This window comes from Rutidosis leptorrhynchoides, unplaced genomic scaffold (assembly GCF_046630445.1).
Source record: "Rutidosis leptorrhynchoides isolate AG116_Rl617_1_P2 unplaced genomic scaffold, CSIRO_AGI_Rlap_v1 contig57, whole genome shotgun sequence".
In the NCBI taxonomy this organism is placed as follows: Eukaryota; Viridiplantae; Streptophyta; class Magnoliopsida; order Asterales; family Asteraceae; genus Rutidosis; species Rutidosis leptorrhynchoides.
The window spans coordinates 76,182-100,814 of record NW_027266791.1 but is presented as its reverse complement, the minus strand read 5'-3'; the positions used below and the strand labels follow the sequence as shown (position 1 = coordinate 100,814).

The window sequence follows — 24,633 nt, the reverse complement described above, 5'->3', positions numbered from 1 at the left end:
CATAAACAACATAAATGAACCGGTCAAGTTGCATGGCTGGTCATTGAGAGTGATGATACTTTTATGCTGTCATGGTCCCATCCCAACATCTAGGGGTGATCATGGTCCAGGTTGGTCCGGTCCACTTCTTAACCCTAGGATCAACCCGCACAGTGTTCGTCTTTAATTTTTGGGACTGAGGACCGACCCTATTGAGCTTGGAACCGAGGATCGGACCGACCCAATGGGTTCGATCTAGTTCTAAGGCCAACTCAGGACCAACTAATAATTTTTTATTTCATTGTTTGTACTTCTTTAAAAAGTGATTGAGGACCGGACCGATTTCAAGGTCAACCCAAGATTAACTAATAATTTTTTATTTCATTTTTTGTACTCGTTAAAAGGGCAACCGAGGACCGTACTAACCCAATAGGTTTGATCATGAGCAAGGTCAACTAAGAAAGGCAAGCAGTGAGGGTCAAGTGAAGTGAGCGTCGAACAGAATGAGTATCGAATATTGAGTGGGGAGCAACAAGCCAAGCAAGCATCTAGCGGCGAGCAGCACGAGTGACCCAAAGTGAGCAAGATGAGTGTCGAGTGGCGAGCGAAAAAGTTATTTTTTTCGATTTTAGCAAATTGAAGACTAAGGTGACAAATAAGACAGAAGAGAACGAATACTAGAGAATGATGTCCATAAGGTGCCTTTTGGACGCCATGAGGACTCCTCACAAAAACATTTTCCTACTTTGTAAATTATGACTATTGACACCGTAAAAGACATTAAAAACCTAAGTTATTTAATAACAATGTAAAATTACTTAAACTCCTCACTAAATAATTATTTAATGTTGTTGACGCCGTTTATTTTTAAATTTTATCTATATAAAAAAATTATAAATAATATATTAGAGAGAGAGAGAGAGAGAGAGAGAGAGAGAGAGAGAGAGATATATATATATATATATATATATATATATATATATATGAGTTAGTCCGGGTTGAACTGACCCAAAACTCTCAAGATTGAAGACCGACCTGCATAGTGCTGGTCCATAAATTCTAAGACCAAGGACCGATCCAGTTTCCTTGAAAACCGAACTAGAACTGGTAGGATTTGGCCGATCCAGGGTCGGTCCAAGGTTGAGCCTGGACCGATGCTCACCCCTATCAACATCCATCGCTACATTAAAATTTCAATGTTTCCTTCTTTTTATTACAAGCGTCACCAGATTTCTTTCGGCAAAATCTGTTGCATTTAAGATTTGTGTCTCTCCCGACAACCGTTTGAATGTCATTGGCTCATTTTTTTGGAATATCCAATAGAGTGAAATGACTTATCCATCAAGATTAAGCCCTCTAAAGTGACATCTTGAATGTCTTTTAATAACGCAAAAAAATTGTCATCAAAACTAAGGTACATTTAAATAAATAATTTAATTTTTCTAGATATAATAAGTTATATCACTTATCACTTATGAAAATAAAAACTAAAATCTATTTGTATTGTTCATGCAAATATTTAGATATAAATTATTGTAGATGATAAAAATATTTTTTATTAACTAATTTTTTCAAATAATATAAATAAATTTTTTTAATTTTTTTTTTTAATAAATGGAACTCAAAATGTCTTCGCATTTGCAAGTCGGCGAAATGAACACTTCCTCTTTTCTTGCCCCTACCAGAATTAGCTGGCTTTCATCGCTGGCGGGGAAAAGTGGCTAGGAGATGCGACAGGTGGGAGCTCAAGTGGTGGTCAGTCTCTCCTCTCCATAAGTGCTCAAGTGGTGGGAACTCAATTATATCTGTTCTTTCCCTTTTATTGGTATTCATTTCGATAAACAAATATACGTATATAAGCAAATCAAGATCAAAATTTGATCACAATGGAAGTAAAAACACTTATACAATTATTTCCACAACATTTTTCACTCATTTTAATAATAACACACCGAAGAGATAAATGGACTAAGCATATTAACCTTGTACCATGCTCCTAAATTTGGTTTTGATGTTCTCTAAATTCTAAGCACAAACATCTAATGTCACCATAGCAATGGTTCCAACGTTCTTTAGACTACGACTATGAACGCTTGATCTTCTAGTAACACCACTTTTGACGTCCTTTGAATTTTGACTACAAACATCCGATGTCTTCTGGTAATACTGGTTCTGACATTCTTCAGATGCAAAATGTCTTATCTTTTCGTAACGTAGGTTCTGACATTCTTTAGATTTTGCCTCATAATTGTCAAGCCTCTAGTTCAAATCTTTTATTTTTTAGCCCGACTCAATCTGATTAGCTTAACTTGCAAACATATTTGCAATATTCTCTCTCTCATTGAAATGTCATTCTAATTTATTATAGGGTGTGACATCTCTAGGTTCATCATTGAGCTAACAATAAGACTTGTACTAATACATTAGCACAATCCAAAGAACTGATTGTCCAAATCAATTTCCTACTCTAACAAATCATAAGTGACATCTAATAATATATTATAACTATCTAGACAGCATGAAATATTTCAAGAATATAATAAACACATCAGCTTTGGTGATCAAGTAATTTTATCATTTTGTCTTAGCACGTCCCAATAGAACAAAGGCCATTGAATTGTTGGTCAAGCTACCAATTGAATAGACCCCAAATCTAATTGACATGTATTTACTCAAAACATGAACCATTCATTCTCAATTATAACCCCAGTCAAGGATTTGAATATAATGTCATGATTAGATCATATAGGACATTAATCTTGCATATCTATATATAAGAAGAAGACAGATTTCATATTGCATACGCATATGCCCTCATATATAAACAAACTATGATCATTAAGTATAGAGATGGTTCAACGAAGTGTCACTATGCGCACTTGTGAATCATAGCCATCTAACATACAAGTAAACATTGTGCATCGGGTCTAAGGATCTTATATCAGACCAAAGCATGAATGATCAAACAATAACCTCGCTAAAAGCTTCCATTTCGCCAATCATTCTATGCATGTCATGTTTAGTAAATATGTCCAAGACAAGCACTTATGTTCTAGTTTGGATATCACTATACTCAATAACTTGTGAATCATCACCTCTTTAAATATCCAATATTAAATGGTGAAACTTGAGAACATACCAATCTTAATAGGATTATCAATATCCTCTCAATGATCTATCGATCGGAAGCTGTTTAGAGATTCATATAACTATAAACTTGTCACATATATTATTAATACCTTAAGAATAGTTTTAGTCATAGCTAATCTTATGGACTTATTCATATAAGTAGGATGATGAATGAATATTTATTTGCTATTAAATAATTATTAACATGTAACTATTACATTATTATTTTAGGGTATATAGCTAACATATTTTCCTAAATTATATCTAATCAATTGATATCTAAGTATACGCTAAGGCTCCAGCTGTTCCGTTTTGAGTCCAGCTATGTTAAGAGTTGGCGTGAAAATGATGTAGCTCGGCATGATTTGACGGTTTCTCAAATTCAAATTTGAAAATTTCCACTATAACCCTCGAGTTGAGATAATGTTTGGAATTCCGAGTAACGAGTAATTTTGACTCTACTCGTAACGACGTGCCAAATGAAAAAACCCTTGTCCTCATTTATAATTTTTCTTCCATTATACAAATTTTATAGCGAATGTTTTACAATGTCAAAAATGAATGATAAATCATTTCGAGTTTCTCCATGTGTGTCTAATCATAATTAGTCACAACATTTTGTGTTTAGAGGTTTTATATAATTGCGAATATAATCTTGTGCCTGCTATAGGATGAAAAACGAATATTTTTATTTGATGGTAAATGTGCATATCAGCTAAAGAAATCGCACATTGGACGTCTATCGTTGAAAGAAACAACCAACAATACTTAGTTATCCCATAGATTAATGGATTAGACTTGTGAGTAAAACTGGGTTCAATTAAGTGAGTTAATGTATTACAGATAAGTGGGTAAATCTCACTAGAATTGTGCAGAGTAAGACAATTCAAAAATCTAATATTCAATACTCAGATTTGTATTCGAGATAGGGTACCCGTGAAGCTATTGATTTCATCGGGTTCTCTTTAGCAACTTGACTTCCACCAGATGAACAACATGGAGGCCACCGTCATTTTAAAGAATCAAGAAGGCAGACAAGCATTGAGTTTTTTTGTTCTTCCATCAAAACCTGTTTCAACCGCCAACTGCCAACAAAACATCTTGCGCACAATCAAGTAAGCGCACCAGGCAACAAGTGCCAGTTTTCGGCAAGTACGGCTTTTGTTGTTTCTTGGATGTTAGCTCCGAGAAAAAAGGAACCGTGTGTGTCTATATATATATATATATATACAAATTAAGAAAAATTAACATCTTAAGTCTACAATACCAATTTTATCACTAAGCAAAATATAAGATAATTCTCTAGGAGGCTGCGGGTAAAATATAGTATCTAAATGCTTCGCTATACCAACATTAGCAAGCTAATTGCCTTTTCGAAAAATGTGATGAATTTTGGACTCAAAATGGTAGCTCAATAACCTTCTAATATCCTTAAGTCGTGCCAGACTAGTGTTATCTACTACTCTCTCTAAGTTAACAAGTTCGGTAATAATTTTGGAGTCCATCTCAATGATGAGTTTGTGGAAACTTTTGTTGCTTTGCAATGGTAAGTCCCATCCATAGTGTTCATAGTTTAGCTTATAGAGACAAATATATTACAAGAAATGAGGTAAAACCTCCAAGTCAATCTCCCTCTTCATTGCGGAATAATCCTTCGGCAACCATATTTATTTTCCATTTCACTATTGAATGACACAAGGCAACATTTAATGGTTCCATATAAATAAATAAAAACAATGTTTGTGTGTTGATCAAATTTCAATATATGTTGGGAAGAGACAAAAGCTGTTGAAATCCCCAAGTAAGTCAAGACTTGCTTTTAGCATTCGGTATTTTGAAAATGCAAATCCACTTCTACTGCTCATCCATTGACTTCTTCTTCTTCTTCTTCTTCTTCTTCTTCTTCTTTTCAACCGTTCATCTTCCCCCTAGCTGTTGGAGGCCAACCAGCTACCAACAACCAGATTTAATCGCCGGACAGTCTTGTCTGAGGTCATGTGAACCCAAGCGACGCCACCTAGGTATACGCGACCCAAGTGACTACCTAGGCAACGCCTAAGGTCACACCTCAAGCCACCTCGGCTAAGATTTGCACAACCTCAAGCCACAAGATCTGGCCATTTGGTGGTTGGCCACTAGCCAACCTACACTGAATTTAATTTTCAGACTTCAAAAAAAATATATATATATATATATATATAGCAAAAGCCCTTTTATAAATGTAGGTTTTACTAAACAGCATTTATGCCAAAACTCACTTCCAATGATATTTGAAGTTACAATTTACCAAATAGTATAATATTTTGGAAAACTCTTTTACTCCAAAGGTATTTCCCCTTAGTCAAACCAAATGGGCCCTAGCAACTTACGAATATTTTCTTTCAAATTACTTGTATATTAAAGTAGAAAAAGTCGAGAACTTCCAAGCTTTCAGAAAAATGCTGGTTATTGCTATGAAAATATTTGTAAGCTATCAATAAGTTATCGGAAAATAAGGTGATTGATAATTTTTTTTATTTATTTTACAAACAGCTGACAACTTTCAGAAACCTACTTACACGAAAAAGGAAAAAAAAATCATATTTAATTCAAGATTACAAGCACGAAAATTAATCAAAGAGCAATGTTTCCATAATTTAAAGTTAAATGCTTCAATTGCAAAACCATCTTCCACAACTATCATTTTTCCAGATGACTCAGGGCCTAGGAATTCATATCTGTCAAGACAAATAATGTGAAAATGGAGACTTTTTGAAACATACCAAACGTGTAGGTTAGGATTTGGTACAAAGAACTTTATCATCCTATGGTCGGCTAGCTAAAAGACACAATAAATAGCCTAGCCACCGGAGAGATAAAATGCAACTATATACGAGATATCTTTATAATTGGTTGATTTCGAATTGTTTGCCGTTAAGGTGGTCCTGCATGCCTGGGCGGAGATAATACGAGTACAAAAAGAAGCCAAATGCTCTAAAAAATGGCTTCATTAATTGACTCACGTTTTTTGGGGTTTTGCGAATTGCTAGTGGGGGTTGAATCCAGATCTCCATTAGGGTGTTTGGGTACATTTACCATTTCAGATCTCTAGCTCTCCATCTCTTCCATGACCTCTTTTTAACCCAAGAATGGCACCTAGGTAAGATAATGTAATGAAGGAAGATGCACCCTCATATTTTGATAACATAAGGTATTTTCAACCTTTATAATATCAAGGCTTCATTTATTTTGCAAAAAAAAAATGAATAATTTGAAAAATATTTTTTTCTAAGAATGATTACTTGTATCACTTATAAAGTATTTTTATTATCCACGAAGATATTTACACAAAAATTGTTGTCGATAATAAAAATATTTTTCATTAACTAATTATTTTAAACGATATTAGTAATTATTTTTTGAAAATATATTTTTTAAACTATTCATTCTTTGGAAAATAAATGAAATCTAAAGGTTACGCACTTCTTCTTATGTACGACTTGGGAGACTTGGTGACTCTCATACATGAATTATGCAATTAGAGATTATTAGGCTGGCAAAGAAGTGAAAAATTGAATTTCTCAAAACCACAGGGGGAAGGTCCCGTTTTCATCCCCAAATTTGGTTAATTTTACGTGCTCGTTTTTGGAACCAAGACCTTGCATTCGGTACAAGCATCTCCAAGGAAACATGCATTAAATGCTCTCATCGAGCCCATCTCTTCTAACTTATGCGGTGACAAATTTGCCACCACCCAAAATGGTCACAAGTATCTGCTTAAACCGTCACTATCCTGAAGTTGTTGTGAAAAATTACCAAAAAAATCATAAGCATATTGTAATTTTATCTATTCACTCGTAAAACCTTTTTACAATTATGCTAATTTCAATCCATCTAGCCATATTTGATCGGCCCATGCTCACTTGGGCATCGGCCATCAAGTAGACACTGACGTAGACAATTTAAATGATTTTTTTCTCTTTTTTCTTTCCCCCTTTTTTTTCCCCTTCTTCATTTTTCCTCCAATTGGTTAGTCAGCGAGGCTTGCCCCCGTCGACCACTGGTGAGAGCGTGCCTTGCCCAACCATGGCAAGGCTGACCTCACCATTGTTGGGCAAGGGTCGTGGTTGCCATGGCTAGGCAACGCCTTACCAGTTCTTCCGAGGCCAGCCTCATCGGCCAGAGGAAGAAGGAAGAAAGGGGAAAAAGAGAAAGAAAAAATTTAAAAAAAAAAATTAAAAAAGAGAAAATCTTGTCCACATCAATGTCTCTCAGCCAAATTTGGTCAGATGGATCAAACTAGCATAAATGCAAAAGGATTTGGACTCAATTAGCCAAACAAATATTTATGACTAAATTAGCATAATAACAATAGGTTTACGGCCTTTTTTTTTTTTTTGGTAATTCTCCCAATGTCAACGAGATGTAGATCAAGATAATTAAAAAAAAAAAACTCATAAATATATTGTATGGATGTTAATTTAATTCTAAAATTTTTAAATTACCTTTTGACGATTTTGTCAATATAATCCTCCCAGTCAATTTTACTCGGAAATCACTAACATGACAATCCAGTCAATACAAGTCATCTTATGTGGCATGGCCAACATTGACGGGAACGATTTTTATAATTTTCAAAAAAATTCTAAAATAGTTTTTATTTATTTTCTTTTCCTTTCCTTTTCTCTGTTTTCCCCTTTTTCCTTGTCCTTGACAACCTTGTAGGCCATAAGAGGGTCCCCTCCCTAGACCTAGCAAAAGTCGACCTCATCAAGCTCGGGCGAGGCTTGAACTCACTAATCATCATCGAGGCCCAGCAACCGACAAAGGAAAATAGGGGGAAAAGAAAAGGAAATTAAAAAAATGAAAAAATTGTTAAAATTATCTACTTTAGCATTGGGCGTTCCATGTAAGTCAGCCAATGCACGTGTAATCGATTTTATGCCATCATTAACCGAAATGACTACATTAGTAAATCATTAAAGATCTAGGACTAAATTATCCAAATTAAAAAGTTTATGATTAAATTTTCATCCGTACAATAACTTTATAACTTTTGAGTAACTGCTTATACTCTTCAAGTGAATATGTAAGACGTACATCATTTGCTCCTCCTTTCTATGGGACCCCAAATTTGAGGACCTCACAACCCGAGTTCCCGATCAAAACAAGCTGAAAATTAAATTTCAAAAGAATTCTGCAAGGAATCTATATAGATTGCAGTCAAGTATCAATCATTTCAATTAGTGCAATCGGGTGTTAAATCCTTCATTTAAATTCGCAATATTCCTTTTCAATCAAAAATTTTCTAAGTTTCCCGGCCCAGATGGACCTCTCATGCTGCTGCCACATAAATTTTATGGCTTACCACTTAAAGCAATTTCAAGTTGAAAGATATGATTGTATTTCATTACTAGCTATCTCCTTGATTGTAAAATTTTATAGTGAATGAGGTGAGGTGCCGACAGAGGAGAAAAGTGGTACATAAAAAGTCATTATTTCCGACAAAAGGAAAGAAACCCATTAGCGAATCTACGCGAACTTTGATACTTTTGACCTTACTTCCAATCATTTGATCAGGTGACTACAAACATAATGTTCGACTTCACTAAAATGCACACACGAATGCACGAAAAAGTTTTGTATAGACTCAATCTATATAGGCTAACTCCATCATAGCTATAATGATGATCCATGGTTATAATATTGTCGGTCTTCATAGATAGTAAGCTAACAAAATGGATTTCTTCCATTGCCTCTGGTCGTGCTATGGGCTTGTCTCCTACCTTCGACACAACTTTCGACGTGATAATTAGCATCTCAGAAAATGTTTCCAGAATTGACAACGGTTGGGAGAGACGAAATAAGCAGAATAGCACATTCATGGAAAGAAGCTTACATGTAACAGGATTATTTACCAATTGCATGAGACAAGGATGTTAGAAGAGCGCCCAGGTGAAGCGAATGGACCGAATGTAAATGACCGGGTATGGGACGGAGCCGTGAACTGTATTCTTGACTTGTTTCTCAAATCGTATCAGCTTAAGACAAGAATCCTAGATATGAGTGTTACATCACCTATGAAGTACCAACACTCTCCAGGAGCCTTTGTGTCATATCGAACACTTCGACACATGTCCAACACTCTCAAACACTCTCCAACACTCGATCAACACGTGTCGAAAAATTCGACATCTAGTCAACTTTCTCAACACTCTCCGATACTCAAGTTGGAATTCTAACATATGAGTTTTCAACACGTGATTTCGATATTGAGGTCAATTTTAAAAATTCAATAAATAAAATGTCAATATATATATGTGTGTGTGTGTGAAAAAATAAAATACAGTAATAAAAATAATAAATGGAAAAGGAAGAAAAACCAAGTCTTCTATTCTCTTCTGACTCCCACTTCTCGTAATACACAATTCACCCCTTAAGTTTTTTTTTCTCATCTTCCAACATATCTAACATGTGAGTTCAAAACCACCGTGCAGCTGGCTTCGGGCCCTCTCCCTCTCACGAAAGGGAGGGGTTCAAATCACATAGGCGTTGCATTCACGCAACTTAAATGCGGTTGGGTCTATGATGGTAGCTCAATCCGTCCCGGGTTTACGTCTAGGCTGTCGACTGACGGTGACTCCTGAGTTATCAAAAAAAAAAAATATACAAGTCCAGAATATGGATCGCTTGTTTTTTCTTTAAGTTTTACAAATTATTGAAATAGAGTTGAATTCGTCAAATAAAAACAATGAATGATATTAATAAATAGCGGATTAATGTTTTTAGTGTATATTCATTCTAGGATTATTTATTTATTTATGAACTTAATAATCATAAAAGAATATATACGTAATATTCAACGTGTCCCAATGTATCAGGATTCTCTATTTTTTTATAAATAACGTGTCGGCGTGTTGTGTTGTGTTTGTGTTGTGTGTCGCGTGTCAGTGTCGGTACTACTTAGTATATCACCTCACAGCGTCACATCGTATCAGAAAGAATCCCCATCGTTATAGTGTAAGAAACAAGGTTCATATTGTTGTTATTATCATTACTATTGTTATTATTTTGCTCGCCAGCTTTAATCTTTTTTTTTTTTTGGTCGTACATCAGCCTTAAAGTTGACAAATGCAATAATTATATCTATGGATGCCCCAATAGAGAAGGAAATTTCTAATTATCTCAACCACAAAATCTTATGGACTCTTGACCAAGAAATAATAGTACTCTTCTAGTATAGAAGTTAATTTCACTTCCGTATTCATTCTCATCAAAAGAGGTGAAGTGCCCATAGGGGAGGTAAAGTGCATATCTCCTGATAAGGTGGGCTATACCCTACACCCAAATCAATCGTTTAGTTTTATATAGTTCAGGGGCACAAGTGCATAAAATCGACTATAGGAAGATTCATGAAGTATGCTACAAATTTATAAATAGATTAATGCAAACATTTGTGGGTGATCCTGATTTGGAATAGTATATATGGGTGATCAATCATATCTAGTCTCTAATTCCAAACTGTTCGAAGCTTAAAAATCTACCTCATGATCAACAGAACTCCTGATACTTGGAAAATGTTGTTTCAAATTATTTTAGGGCACCTTATAGTTTTGTCAATTTTCATATGTAAGTTTTACATACATATTAACGACATCTTTTTGTCGTGAAAATTAAAGCTAATATAGCAGAGTCTGCATTATTTATTTATTTGTCAATGGGAATATCTTTTCAAGCACAATACAAAGTCATTAAATTGTCGGTCGAATTCAAATATAAATAAGTGACAAGATATCATGTAGTCTAGAAAGAGCATTAACTCATGCATACTTTTCCTTTCTTATATACATTCCACCTTTAAATTGTAGCTCCGGTAGGTAGCGTTCATGTTCTTAAATCATTTACATTCTCTCTCAATGTTTTGTATTTAGAAATATATATATATATATATATATATATATATATATATATATTTTGCTGGAGGAACTGGCTTGCAGCCGACAGCCGCGCCGTAAACCCCTAGGTGACACTTAAGCAAGAGGACCCACCACCCCTGAGTCACACTTAATACACCTAGCGCCTCCCCTGAGTTTTGAACCCTTCACCTTTGGGCTGAGGATCAGCAGGGTCTTATCTAGCGGAGCCACCGCGGCCGGTGATTGTATTTGGAAATAATTGTTTTTAATTATTTGGGAAGAGAGAAAATAAGGAGAAAATTGAATGAAAAAAGAAAACAATAAAATCGCTTTGAAAGTGAGGAAATTAATTCCTTTTTAACTTTTGAATTGGCATTTTTAATACCATTTGAAGGAAAAGGAATGTAATAATTTTACTTTCAAATTTTGTACTTTTTCCATTCACTTCCATTCCTAATATTCCTCTTCATCAAAACAAGACCTAAATAATATATTTGTACCCCTCCTTATTTTCTTTGGGAAAAAAGTTGCAAAAAATCTTAAACTATGCCCATTACAATATATTTACCCTAAACTTTTTTCTATAACTCCAAAAATTCCAATTTAGTATTTGTGTAATGCATTTATCTTTAGTCAAAATTCTATTAAATGAGGATTGTTAAAAATGTCGGAAAAAGCAATTAGTATTAACACGACATTCACGTGATTTAAGTGAAATAAAAATGATATTATTTTGATCGAAAAATCGTTTGTCAATATGTCACGTACTTACAAATTTGAAGTTTTTTGTGTTACAAGAAAAAAATTATGATAAATATGTTATAGTGGGTATAGTTTGAGATTGTTGATGTCACAAAAAAAAAATCAAAACAAATGTATTGTAGCGATTAAAATTTAGACTTTTGGTGATTTTTTTCTTTTCTTTTTTCCTCTTTAATTCCTCTTCTACCTACCATAGTAAATTTTAATTGATAATACCTGCCAAGATAAATGTGCATAGCCACATCGTGCACGGCAGCTCAGATGACTCAATTCATTTCATCCGCCCTCTCCTCTTGTCACCTAACACCTTGGAGGAGTGTGTGATCCAGGTAAGAACGTAAATTCTCCTGCGTGACGATACATTGAATCGCTGGACACGAGACAGGTTCGTCCTCATTTTACTTGTCCCGTGCCCATTTAGCTGAGATGGGTACATCCACCTTTTTCTGCTGAGATGGAAAACAGATAAGGGTCCTCTCCCCGATGCTGTGGGCAAACCTCTGCAAAATTTATCGGGACCCCCTTATGTACGAACTACTGTGAGGGCTGATGAGTAATTATCAGCATTTATTGGGCATCCATATCGGTCATTTAAACTGTCGATTGTTTAGTTTTAAGATTAATATTAAGAAAAATTCTAAATTAATATATCGATAATAAATTCATACCAAATTACTTTAATCCCGAATTAGCATACATGTAATAAATTTACTCTTCATTAATTTTTGCTAAATTTCATCAACACGTGATAGTCAATACATGTATCAATTTAGAGCCTTACCCCTCTATTTGACACAAGTACACCGGTTTGTAATTTTTCGTGATATTAATTTAACGTAACGGACGCTAACATAAATTTATCACAAATGTATCAAATTAGGTTTTTTGACAGTCAAATAATTCATTTATGATCAATTTATCATAAGTACATTAGTTTAGAATTTTCCGTGATATTAATAATTTACTTTTCATCGGGCCCAATAACTACATAGTGAATTAGCCCATTGCAAGACCAGAAGTACCAATTACCGTATGATCCAAAGCAAAGGGGCGAGAGGATAGAAAGAAAGAAGGGAAAGAAACTCTAGGGCAACCAGTAGAGATCTTAACAGGCTGTGATCATCTCGTAGTCATGAGATACCAATCCGTGGGGATGCATCATGCATGGACATACCATTATTAGGAGGCTGCAACATGTCATCTTTACCGGCTTGTTGGTTCTTTTTCTTTTCTTTTTTCTTTTTTCTTTTGTGGTTTTTAGCCAAAATCATCATTTTAGTAGTTGAGAAGCGCAAAGTGTCAAATCAAGACGTGCAAAATAGAAACCAAAAAAAAAAAAAGGAGTGGAGATGCATGGGGCTAAATTAGGCAGGAAGCAATTAAGGTACCTACTTGGTGGTTGGTCCCATACCCTTGCCACACGATGTTCATGATTCTCCCTCTGCTTTCTTTCTTGTTGAATATTTTATACTTTTAAGACTCCACTTATTTTGTGATGAATGAATGATTTAAAAAATATATTCCTAAAAATGATCAATTGTATGGTTTGCAATACTTAATCAATGAAAAGTATTTTTATTATTGATAACAATTTATGTCTAAATATTTTTGTCAATGAGAAAAATATTTTATTCACTCATTTCTATAAGAGATATAAATAATCATTTTTAGAAAGATATTTTTCAAATTATTCATTTTTCACGAAAAAGAACGTAGCCTAAGAATCATGTCGAGTATATTTGTCCCTAAAACCACAATTTTTTGTTTCATTCATTAATTTTAGTTCTCTCCTCTTCAATCGTTTTCTTATTTGTCTTGATCTTTTAATCCTAGCGAAAAAATAGCCAACATTTCAAATCTGTCTTAAATCTATCCTGAACCCTGTTTATGAGAAGGAATTATCCATTAGCCTCCTTCCCCAATACCAAATGTGCCTCGACTTTTAGGGTGCGTTTGTTTGTGTTTCTGTTTAAAAATTGTTCTAGGGAATAGAAATAGAAAAAATAGAAAAAACTATTTATGTTCTGGGGAACAATTTTTAACTAGAAAGACGTGTTTGGTAAACTTGTTCCGGGAATAAAGAATGAATAGAAACATGTTTGGTAAATTGTATTCTTTTTTTGTTTTTTTTTTTAATTTTTTAATATTTTTATTTTTTTTCCTTTTTTTTATTCTTTATTCTTTTTTCTTTTTTTCTTCTTTTGGCCGGTCGCCAGCCTTGGCCATGGCCAGCGACTAGCTGATGAGGGCCGGTGGCCACGCCCAGCCACGGCGAGGCCGAGCCTCACCGTGGTTGGGCGAGGCTTGGCCTCACCGAATCTAGGCGAGCCAGAGCTTGCCTCGCCTCACCTCGCGTCAGCGAGGCTCGGCCTCACCTTGGCTGGGCGAGCTCGGGCTAGCCTAGATCTGGCGAGGCCAAGCCTGAGCTCGCCTCACCTTAACTTGCACCAAGCCTCGAGTGATGGGGCCAGCGACACTCAGCCTCATCGGCGGCCGGCGACCCTCCGGCGAGGTCGCCGGCCCTCAACGGCCGGTCGTTAGCCATGGCCGAGGTTGGCGACTGACCAAAAAAAGGAAGAAGAAAAGAAGAAGAAGAAGAAGAAGAAGAAGAAGAGAAGAAAAAAATGAGAGAAAATTTGTTCTTCAAAAGTGTTTCTGGAACAAAAAAAAACAACTTTTTTTTTGTTTCTTATTTTCGTTCCAATTTTGTTTCGGGAACAAAAAACAGATTTTGAACAAAAACGCAAACAAACGCATTTCTGTTCTTTGGGAACAAAAAACAAAAAAATTGTTCTTGAACAGAAAAAAAGAGTGCAACCATGCGAGCCGTTACTTTTTGTAATTGGGTAACCTTTTTCTCATGCCACCCCTTTTCTTTCTTTTATCATCTTTTAAATTCGAAAATACTTATAAGGCTTTATATTGACACTTTATATTTTAGTATAACATTCTTAATGTATTTTTGATTAAAAAAAAGTCAAAAGTAGGTTTTCTTAAAAGAAAATATGACCTTAACAAGAATCTTGTAAATAAACAACTCAAAAGGGCAAAAGGGTAATTTAAATTATAGATTTAAAAGGAAATCTAATTCTGGGACAGATTTGATAAGAGCTCGAAAGGAGAGGATTTATCTTGATAATCTAAGAAGGTAGGGTAAAATTGAAAATGAAGAAAATGTGAGCATTTTTATTGCAATTTAGCCTTTTGTTTATGATGAATCTAATCACACAATTATGTGTTCTTTCCGGTGGTAAAGCACCTAGCCAATTTGCATAGCCAGCATTAATCATCCGACCCTCCATTTCCTACTCTCTCTTTTTTCGGTAACCGAGGACTCCGTCACATGCCCCCCGTGCCTGAACGGCTCCTGAGGACCGGGCCCCTATATCTCGAGGAAGACTAGCACAACAACCCACCACCATGGCCCCACACTTAAATTGCCAGCAACGCAGGTTCGAACTCTTAACCTCAGCAATGAGGGAGAGACTCTCAACCAACTGCGCTACCCACGAATGGGTTCCATTTCCTACTTCATAGGCATAAGTATCAACGAAATATTACATTATTTACAACAACAACAAAAAGTCTAGTTATCTCATAAAATGACCTAATTCCCTTTTACAAAAAGGCCTCAACTTTACATTCAATTCCAAATTTACTTCGAACATTTTTTTTTCTTAGGAAAGAACCCTAAACTTTAAGTTCAGTCCCTAATGTGCTTTAAATTTTGATTAGACCACAAAACATCGCCAACCTCCAATCTACTCCAAAATCTACCCTGATGTTCCAATCCCAACTTGACATGGTATTTTCATATCGATTACAAATCCACATCAGCAAGATTACATAGAAAATTATCTAAAAAATGAAACCTTTTTAGATTATGGAACTAAAAACAATTCTTTAACAGAGGGCTAATCAAGACAAATGTGGGACCAGAGAAAATATTGATGATTTTTATCTTAGACAAAAAAATGTCGAGATAGTTTTGAGACTAGATCTAAAGTTGGGGTTTTCATTAAACAAAAAAGAAAAGTTTGAGGTAGAATTGAGACTAGATTTAAAGTTGGAGAATTTTTTTTTTTTTAGGGGAATTAGGCCCTCATAAAATTGACTATAGTTGCGAAAAATGTGTTACTTCACACTGGTAGAGCTGATCATGGTTCGGTGTCCTACTGGCTGGGTCAGGCCTCGAAATGGAACTAAGCAAATTTGAGCAAGATATTTCTTTAACTAGGAGGAATTTAAGCAAGGGTTTTGTTATGCTCCATGTTTGCTCTCCCCACACTTTGCTCCTCGTCATCATGTATGCGTCCTAATTGATTGCCCCAAAGGTGGATAGAGTTAAGCAACCGCAAAAAGGGTTTTACATGTGATATGAAATGGGAACTATTAGCCCACATGAGGTCTGCAAATAGGTGATTGTCTGAATTATCTTGAACGTAATAATTTAGGAGGATTATAGTAGATGAAGAAATGACTTAAGAATATTCTAGATCATGCGTATTGATATCAGTTTCTTGTTGTGCCTTCGATAGATTCGAAGTTCATGACATTATAATTCTTCAATGTGGTGAGGACATGTTGGTGTCCTAATTGATTGCCCCATAGGGGGGATAGAGGCTAGCAAGGGCGGAAACGGTTTTTCATGTGATATGAAATCAAAATTATTAATTCCGCATGAGATTTTTGAATAGGTGATTGTCCGAATTATTTTGAATATAATATTTTAGGAAGATTATACTAGATGAAGAAATGATTAAGAATATTCTTGATTTTGTGTACTGGTGTCGGTTTCTAGTTGCGCCTTCGATACGGCAAGGAAACGTTGGTATACTAATTGATTGCCCCAACCGTTTCGATTCTGACTTGGGAACTACACGTCCTTAGAGAAAATGACCGATTCCTACACAAGAAAATTTTGACCTTGTTTTCTTCTCGTTTTCAGTAAGATCGGAAAGTTGTTTGCCATGGCCTATTTCTCTTTTTTTTTCCTTTTTTTTTTTTCGTGTTTAGTGTTCAAATCATGTGCAATGGCTACTCCCTATTATGACCTTTGGACTGAGCGAAGGTGGTTTAATTCAAAGAATAAACTTACGTACGTTAATCTTTCTTAAAGGCGTTATGACCCACAAAGGAATTTTCAACCCCTCACGTGACAAATCAATGTGGTTCGGTCCAATCCAATCTAATCCAGGCAAATAGCCGAAACATGAATCATGTTATTTAAGGCAAGTGTGACACTCAAGCATCTTGAACACTTATAAAATCAAGAATCATACTACTAAATGCTCCTTTTCTTGCACCTTGTGAGAAAAACTTTTTATCTTTCGTTCCCTACTCTATGTATTAGTTACTTAAACTTCCATTATAATGTGATGTAGGGAGTGTCTTGAAAAAGGGCTACTATTTTTGTTTTTAGGTAATAGTCAAGTTTGTGCGCCGGGTCGACCTAGAAGAACAATTCAATTCATTCGAAAGTAATGAACCATATTCATATATAGACTATAAAGGCATAGCACTAACTTAGTTCAATCTCATATTCAATTGAAAATGGCGTTAACACATGATGTATTAACGAGTCAAAAATTCGAAAGAACACATGGTGCACGCGCATATACTTTGTATGGAAAATACTTTTGAGAATCAGTTACTGCCACACTTGATTAAATGTTCACTTCTACTGACCGTCCTAGCTCCGGGACTAATGAATTTCTTATGGATGGCAACCTACCACCAAATAACAACTTTTTGCAATTAAGCAAAGGCTGTGGGCCAAAATGATAATAGCAAGAATAACCATAGTAATGAAGGACGCTCCTTTCTTCATGTTCCCAACCAGGAGTAATTAATATAGGTGGAGACGCCCTGCCCATCTCTCCAGCTGTGCAGGTAAACAGGCCGGTACACGAACAAGAACGCATTGGATGTACATTCAAAAACCACGTGCTTTCGGTCTCCTCTCATTGATGAATGAACCGTCCTTGTTGTGGAACCGTAGGCTAGAAAGACTCTTTTCTTTTCTTCCATATTATGAAAATCAGTGATAATAATGAGGGAGGGATAGGAACTGATTGGGAGATTTGCATTTATTGAACTTCGCTTGGATATCTTTGGACCCTCTAAGTGGGTGGGATATGGAAGGGGGGCTGAATAAAGGTTGTTGTTGACTTTTTAGGCTTTTGAAGCTCTTAAAAAGATGGGAGATTGAGGCCAAACCAAGAAAATTAAGACCAGAAAGAATTCTTCACTTTTAACCAATATACTTCAAGACCGTGTTTCTTCTCAGGAGTATACTTCCATCTGGGACCCGTTTTACCTGGCCTCTCGTTTGTTTAAATACTGCCCCTTCTCAACTAGCTCGGTAGTGTGTAATTTGGTGTTTGCTGGTTTTGAAGAGAGCACGCAGAAGAAGAAGAAGACCCAGGAGCAGCTGCAACAGAAACAGTTTGAGAAGGAAGAGTCTGAGACTCTGCCACAGCTCAGTTCAGAGAATGGTTCCTCCCCTGTCTGCCTGGCCTTGGAAAACTTGGGAATTTTTAAGGTAATAAAAAGGGCATCAAGAGGCCCTTTTTTTCTTTTGAATTTCACCACTTAAACACTCGATCATGCAATCCTTAAAGTTTGGTTGATCCGTATAGAATATCCAGTCTTAAGCTCTGCGGGCATTGTATTAGTCAAAAGTTCTTGCCAATTAGTATCATTGCTCCAGTTGCTACTTTTGAAACCTTTTGTCTGTTTGGGGTGATTAGTACTTGCTCTATGGACCTTTCCTTGCGCAAGTGCTGTACTCAAGGATGGGTGAAGACGCTGCAAAGAGCAGCTGGTGCCTACATCTTCTCATTATCTGGGGACTTAGATCTTTCACTCATGTGCTCTTTGGCGCTTTTGGTAACATGCTGTTCTTGAATCTAAGCCGCCGGATCATCAAGCAAGGTGTAGATTTCAAACAGATAGACAGGGAATGGGACTGGTAAGATTTCTGATGTGGGATCATACTTCCGCATGTATCTGTGAGCCTATCTATGTGAGAGAGAATTTTTAGTAATCTCTCTCTCCGTTTTTGTTCTTTTGGGTTCATTTTGCTAGGGATAATTTTTTGATTCTTCAAGCTTTCGTGGCTTCCATGGCCTACTACATCTTCCCAATACTGGCGGACCTTCCTCTTTGGAACGCAAGAGGCCTCATCACAGTCCTAATGCTTCATATAGGAGCTTCAGAGCCCCTCTATTATTGGGTGCACCGACATTTCCATGGGAAATACTTATTCACTAATTACCACTCATTGCACCATGAATCTGCAGTCCCCCAGTCTTTTACAGGTGAGATAAAGTAATCTGATCCCATGAAATTTGTGAGAGATTGCTCAGTATATTCATGCCCGCATATTAATTGGTACAATTCATCCGCTGCAGCTGGACATGCAACATTTTTGGAGCATCTCATATTGACCATAATTGCTGGAATTCCAATATTGGGGTCTGTTTGGCTGGGACATGGATCGCTAGGCCTCGTTTATGGCTATTTGGTCATGTTTGATGTTCTGAGATGCTTGGGGCATTGCAATGTTGAATTCATTCCTTATCGCATCTTCGAGAAACTTCCCTTCCTTCGATATCTCATTTATACCCCGACGTAAGTTAGATTAGACCTGCCAATCTGCATATTGGACATGTTTATCCTGATTCGGTCCTCAACTTCAGTACTTTCTGTTATAGTCAGTTACTCCTTTTTTAGCCCAATAAAGAAGCTTTCACATTCGTTAGCCTTATATAACCCTAAAAAGGTGAAACAAATTGCTCTTTTACGAGCCCTTAAGATATAATTGTTGCCAATATGGAAACTTTGAACTCAAGCTTTTGAATGTTCTCCATTCTATTAGAAGCCTTTCACCTGCGTTGTTAGGTTATGCAGTTAATACATTTACATCTTTGAAGAAGCTTCTTTGCACAGATGGGGTAGTTGCAATGAAAGGGTTTGCCAATCAATCAAAATTTGAATAAAAGAAGACAATTTAGTTTTTATTTTTAAGCAACTACAGTTTAAATGTTTCTGCCTTAGTTATAACGCAAATGTGTTTTATTTTGGCTGCTGATTGTGCAGATACCATAGCCTCCATCATACGGAGATGGACACAAACTTCTGCCTCTTTATGCCCCTTTTTGATGCAGTTGGGAAGACACTAAATAGCAAATCATGGCAACTTCAAAAGGAAATAAATGCTGAATGTGGTAGGTCTGAAGATTTTTTCGCTTATTGATATTTTAAAATATTACTTAATTAGTAACACCCCTGTCCAGATTGATAATTGATGAAGAAATTTTAACTGTATAACTTAAGCTCAATAAGACTTTCAATCAGAGCTCTATTCATCACAAGGCGATCATCGCTCTGTCTCCGGCACATTTCAGTCTCTATCTTTGCATGCGCAAGACATGATAGTACTATTTATCGGGTGCCCCCAGGAACGAAGAGTTAACTTAAAATAATTGAGTTCTCATTGCTGCAGGAAAAAGGAGGGTCATCCCAGACTTTGTTTTCCTGGCTCATGTTGTGGACATAACGTCTTCAATGCACGCCCCCTTTGTATACAGATCATTAGCATCGTTGCCGTACACTACTCCTTTCTTCATGTTACCATTCGTGCCCATTGCCTTCATGGTGATGCTGGCGATGTGGGCTTGGGCTAAGACTTTTGTGGTCTCTTTCTACAACCTAAGAGGCCGTCTGCACCATACGTGGGCAGTGCCAAGATTTGGATTTCAGGTACATTCATAGTCGTGGAGTGATGAATAATAGAGCAATTTGCTCTAACTTTCTTTGTCGTGCCGAAATTTCATGGATAAGGCTAAAATGGGAACTATTTCCTTTTTTTGCAGTACTTCTTACCATTTGCAGCTGCTGGCATTAACAAGCAGATAGAGGAGGCTATTTTAGATGCTGATAAATTAGGCGTTAAGGTCATCAGTTTGGCTGCATTAAACAAGGTGGTTATTGCTTTCCTCTTCCATCTTTTTCTTGCCTGATTTTCCTCTGCAAGGTTATTGCTGGAATTACAATCAACATCCACCATCCATATGCTTGATTCTGCAATAACATTAATGAAGTGTGGACCATATAGGCTTTGAGAAGTTTCTTGAAAGGCATGCTGTCTTGGATTTCGATCTATTCTATCATCTGCATGAGGACCCCAACAATTGACAGCTCTTTCTAGCGTTAAGAAGATGTCTCGGTATTATCCGCATGGGGACCACCACAATTGGCAACTTTTCTAGTGTTAAGAAGATGTGCGATCTATATGATAGCAAATTTCTTTACCAACCAACCCCATGACTAGATTTTACTGTGGGAGCCAAAACATTCTTGAAAATGTCAAAACACCTAACTCCTTTACCGTTCTGCTTTGCCAAATCACGAGTAAGGACTGTTAGAATTACAGATAGCTGCCGTAAGTCGTAAAAATAAGCATTGAATGTCCATTAGTAGAACGTATCTGCCGTTGCTGGCTCACTCTACTAATTTCAAAAGAGCCCAACAGGATAAATAGTGATTTTTTTTGTTTTTCCTAGCAATCAAATGATTATGAATCCTCTCTGGCTGCTTTTGTTTTAAGATGTAGGTCCTTTAGAGAACAGATGATAATTTGCCGTTGCATTGGTAATGATTGCTTTTTCCCATTTTCAAAATCTCTCTGCAGAATGAAGCACTTAATGGAGGAGGGACATTGTTTGTCAACAAGCACCCGAACCTCAAAGTCCGTGTCGTCCATGGAAATACCTTAACAGCGGCGGTGATTCTCAATGATCTCCCTAAAGATGTCAAAGAAGTGTTTTTGACTGGTGCCACCTCCAAGCTCGGGAGGGCCATTGCTCTCTATCTTTGTCGAAGGAGAGTACGAGTCCTTGTAAGTGCACTATATTTCTCTCAAATTGCACCAACTGGTCTAGATCTTGATTGGAAACGACAGCGGTAATACATTTGGAGATCTGGTTTAGATTCAGGAGTATAGGATTGAAAAGAGTTCAACATCAATGTCTTCACCTTATGATTCTAAACCAGCAGGTCGAGACATCCAATGCTTGTGCACACTATGCTTACAGATTGTTCCATCTGATGCAGATGCTAACTCTCTCCACAGAAAGATTTGAGAAAATCAAGAAGGAAGCGCCAGCCGATTGTCAGAACTACCTTGTGCAAGTAACAAAGTACCAAGCAGCTAGGACTTGCAAGGTATGTCAAATTACAACCAGTTAATACTATAACCTAGCAGTTTCAATCTTCCTCTTACGCCATGAAACGATGAGCATCGGACATCTTCTGATGAACTGTGGTTAATCTGTGGCGCAAATCTTAGACATGGATAGTTGGGAAATGGATCACGCCAAGAGAGCAGAGTTGGGCCCCTCCAGGAGCACGTTTCCATCAATTTGTGGTGCCACCGATTTTGCCATTCAGAAGAGACTGCACATATGGTGATCTCGCAGCTATGAGACTACCGGATGATGTCCAAGGACTAGGAAGTTGCGAGGTAAGTTGATGCTAATGTTCCTTAGGAAACTCATGATGCTTGAGCTATCTAGAGAACGATCATAACAGTGTGATTAGCATCTTTCGAACTCTCCACGAAAAAAATAGTTGCATTCCTTATAGCTTGGGTTTGTTGTCAGACAATTCATGTGGAGTGCATGTCTCACATACACTGCCCAATTCGCTTGTGTTCCTAATCACTGAAACAAAGACGAAGTACTGATCCTTGTGTATGTATTGCTGAATTGTTGTTCGTGTGATGTTGGAACAGTACACCATGGACAGAGGAGTGGTTCATGCGTGCCATGCAGGTGGAGTGGTGCATTCCCTGGAAGGATGGACTCATCACGAGGTCGGCGCCATCGACGTCGACAGGATCGATCTGGTGTGGAACGCCGCTTTAAAACACGGATTGAAGCCGGTATCGACAGCTAACAACCTCATCTCGTAAAAGTAACTTGATAAGCAGAGGAAGCACTGGCTGGCGTCGGCAGGAGCTCCTCCTTTTCACTTTTCTTAGCTTCTTGGGCCCTAAAAGAAAGTCGTAAGACGACAGATGTGCATTCGTATAAATTGCACCTTCGGCTGTTGTGCCAGATACAAATATTATGTAAACCAAGGTTAATTGCGTATGAACATGTGGTGTTTTCTTTCTTTTTGGTCGGAATCAATTAGAATCAAGCCGCCCTCATGTTCCTGGCTGCAAGTGCGATGGATGAGCGAATGACCGATCACTTGACGACATATCCGTTAAATGACCGAAGTTCAAGTTATCAGTTGGGCCATCTTAATCAGACATAACCCACTTCAAAACAGAGAGTTTAGATCCACATCATCAATTCCTTTCGTTAAAGAAAGCGGCAAATGAAAGGGAAAGCCACAGATAAAACTCATGCACTTCGTCAAAATCAAGAACACGTTTAATACTTCACGCAGCTGAATTAGACGTCACCTCCGATTGCACCAATTCCTGGCACACCCACTAACTCCAAACTAATCCGAAAAGATTGCACCAATTTCTGGCACACCCACTAACTCCAAACTAATCGAAAAGACCATTCGAAGCTGTGCGGGACTCGCTGAAGTACCTGTCCAATTGAGCTCAAAGTCAAACCGCATTGAAAGTTCGTCCGTCAAAATGAGGACGGAGGAGGACGCGCAATTCGTTCACGGGCTTGAAAAGAACTATGAGATGCGGTGAGATAGATGGTTGGGGACACTTCGACATTGGGACGTGGCTGGTTTGTCTCCACGAACTATGGCACTGGACGTGTACGAGCCCACGGGTTGTTCATCGGTCCGATAGGGATTGCAAGTGAATCGACCATCCCGTTTCCAACGTTGGAAGTGAACTGACAGATTGATGGACTGCGTTTTCATTGTATTAATTGCATCCCTGAAATTACGCCGACCAAGTTGTTGCGCACAGCAGATTAGGATAACCCCAACCTTGTCCGTTCCAGATTACACCTAGTGGTGGATACTTCCTCTCTCCCTTCTGTGGGAGCTTCTGTTGGTGCTAGCAGTATCACTTAAAAGGAAGTGAATAGGTGATTTAAAAAAAAAAAATTGACAATTAAATGCGAAAATAAAAAAAAAAGTTGAATATTATCAAACTCAAGTGAAATCTGAGTTTGAATTTCGATTTCACTAGTGTTCCCAGGCCAGGGTTTGAATATTGACAGATATATGATGATATTAATTGGTATGCAAAAGTCTATCAAACATAACAAATAAAAGTTTTGAGGTAGAGTAAATTTCACACAGAATTTATGATGGTTCGCCTTAGAGTAAAACTATATCCACTCTTTTAAGCTGACAATCTATTAACTAGATTTCACTAGCAATTAGTAAAGGTTCACAAAAATGAGTGATTCATCTCACAATATCACACAGTTATTATCTCAATAACTTTGAAAGATTTATACTTTGTGGCTCACAAAATATGAGTAAGTTTGAAATTCTTATGAGCTTTGAAATTTTTTATTTTGGATTTCTTTAATCCCTTCGGTACTTTAATCTCCTTCTATACTCTTTCATTTCCAATCAACCTGTTGGATATAGATGATCATTCTTCAATCAACTCGCTAGACGAAAGGTGCACAAAAGATTGAGTAACTATCGAGAGATAAGATCTGAATTTCCGTTGATTTGATAGCCTATATAAGCAAATCTCCAATTTGCATAAATAAAGTTTTCACTTACAAGGATAGTAGCTTGTCTTCAAATCAAAGATGCCTTATGCAATGATTTTGTTGTGAGACAATCTATAAAATTAAAGATTAGTCAATATTTTTTATAGTGAAATCCAAGCCAAATCACTAGCTGTGTCTAACATAAG

The 24,633-nt window shown here is 36.8% G+C and overlaps 1 protein-coding gene across 1 annotated transcript; it reads left to right on the top strand.

Annotated features, from left to right (window-relative positions):
• The first annotated feature begins 18,259 nt into the window (after positions 1-18,259).
• LOC139884555 (very-long-chain aldehyde decarbonylase CER3-like) lies at positions 18,260-22,743 on the top strand. The gene is given in 12 exon segments (XM_071868569.1): positions 18,260-18,287; positions 18,290-18,309; positions 18,518-18,738; positions 18,855-19,087; positions 19,181-19,400; positions 19,869-19,996; positions 20,275-20,531; positions 20,645-20,752; positions 21,463-21,669; positions 21,885-21,995; positions 22,120-22,293; positions 22,564-22,743. Coding segments are annotated over 12 exon segments (1,887 nt in total).
• Positions 22,744-24,633: the final 1,890 nt, after the last annotated feature.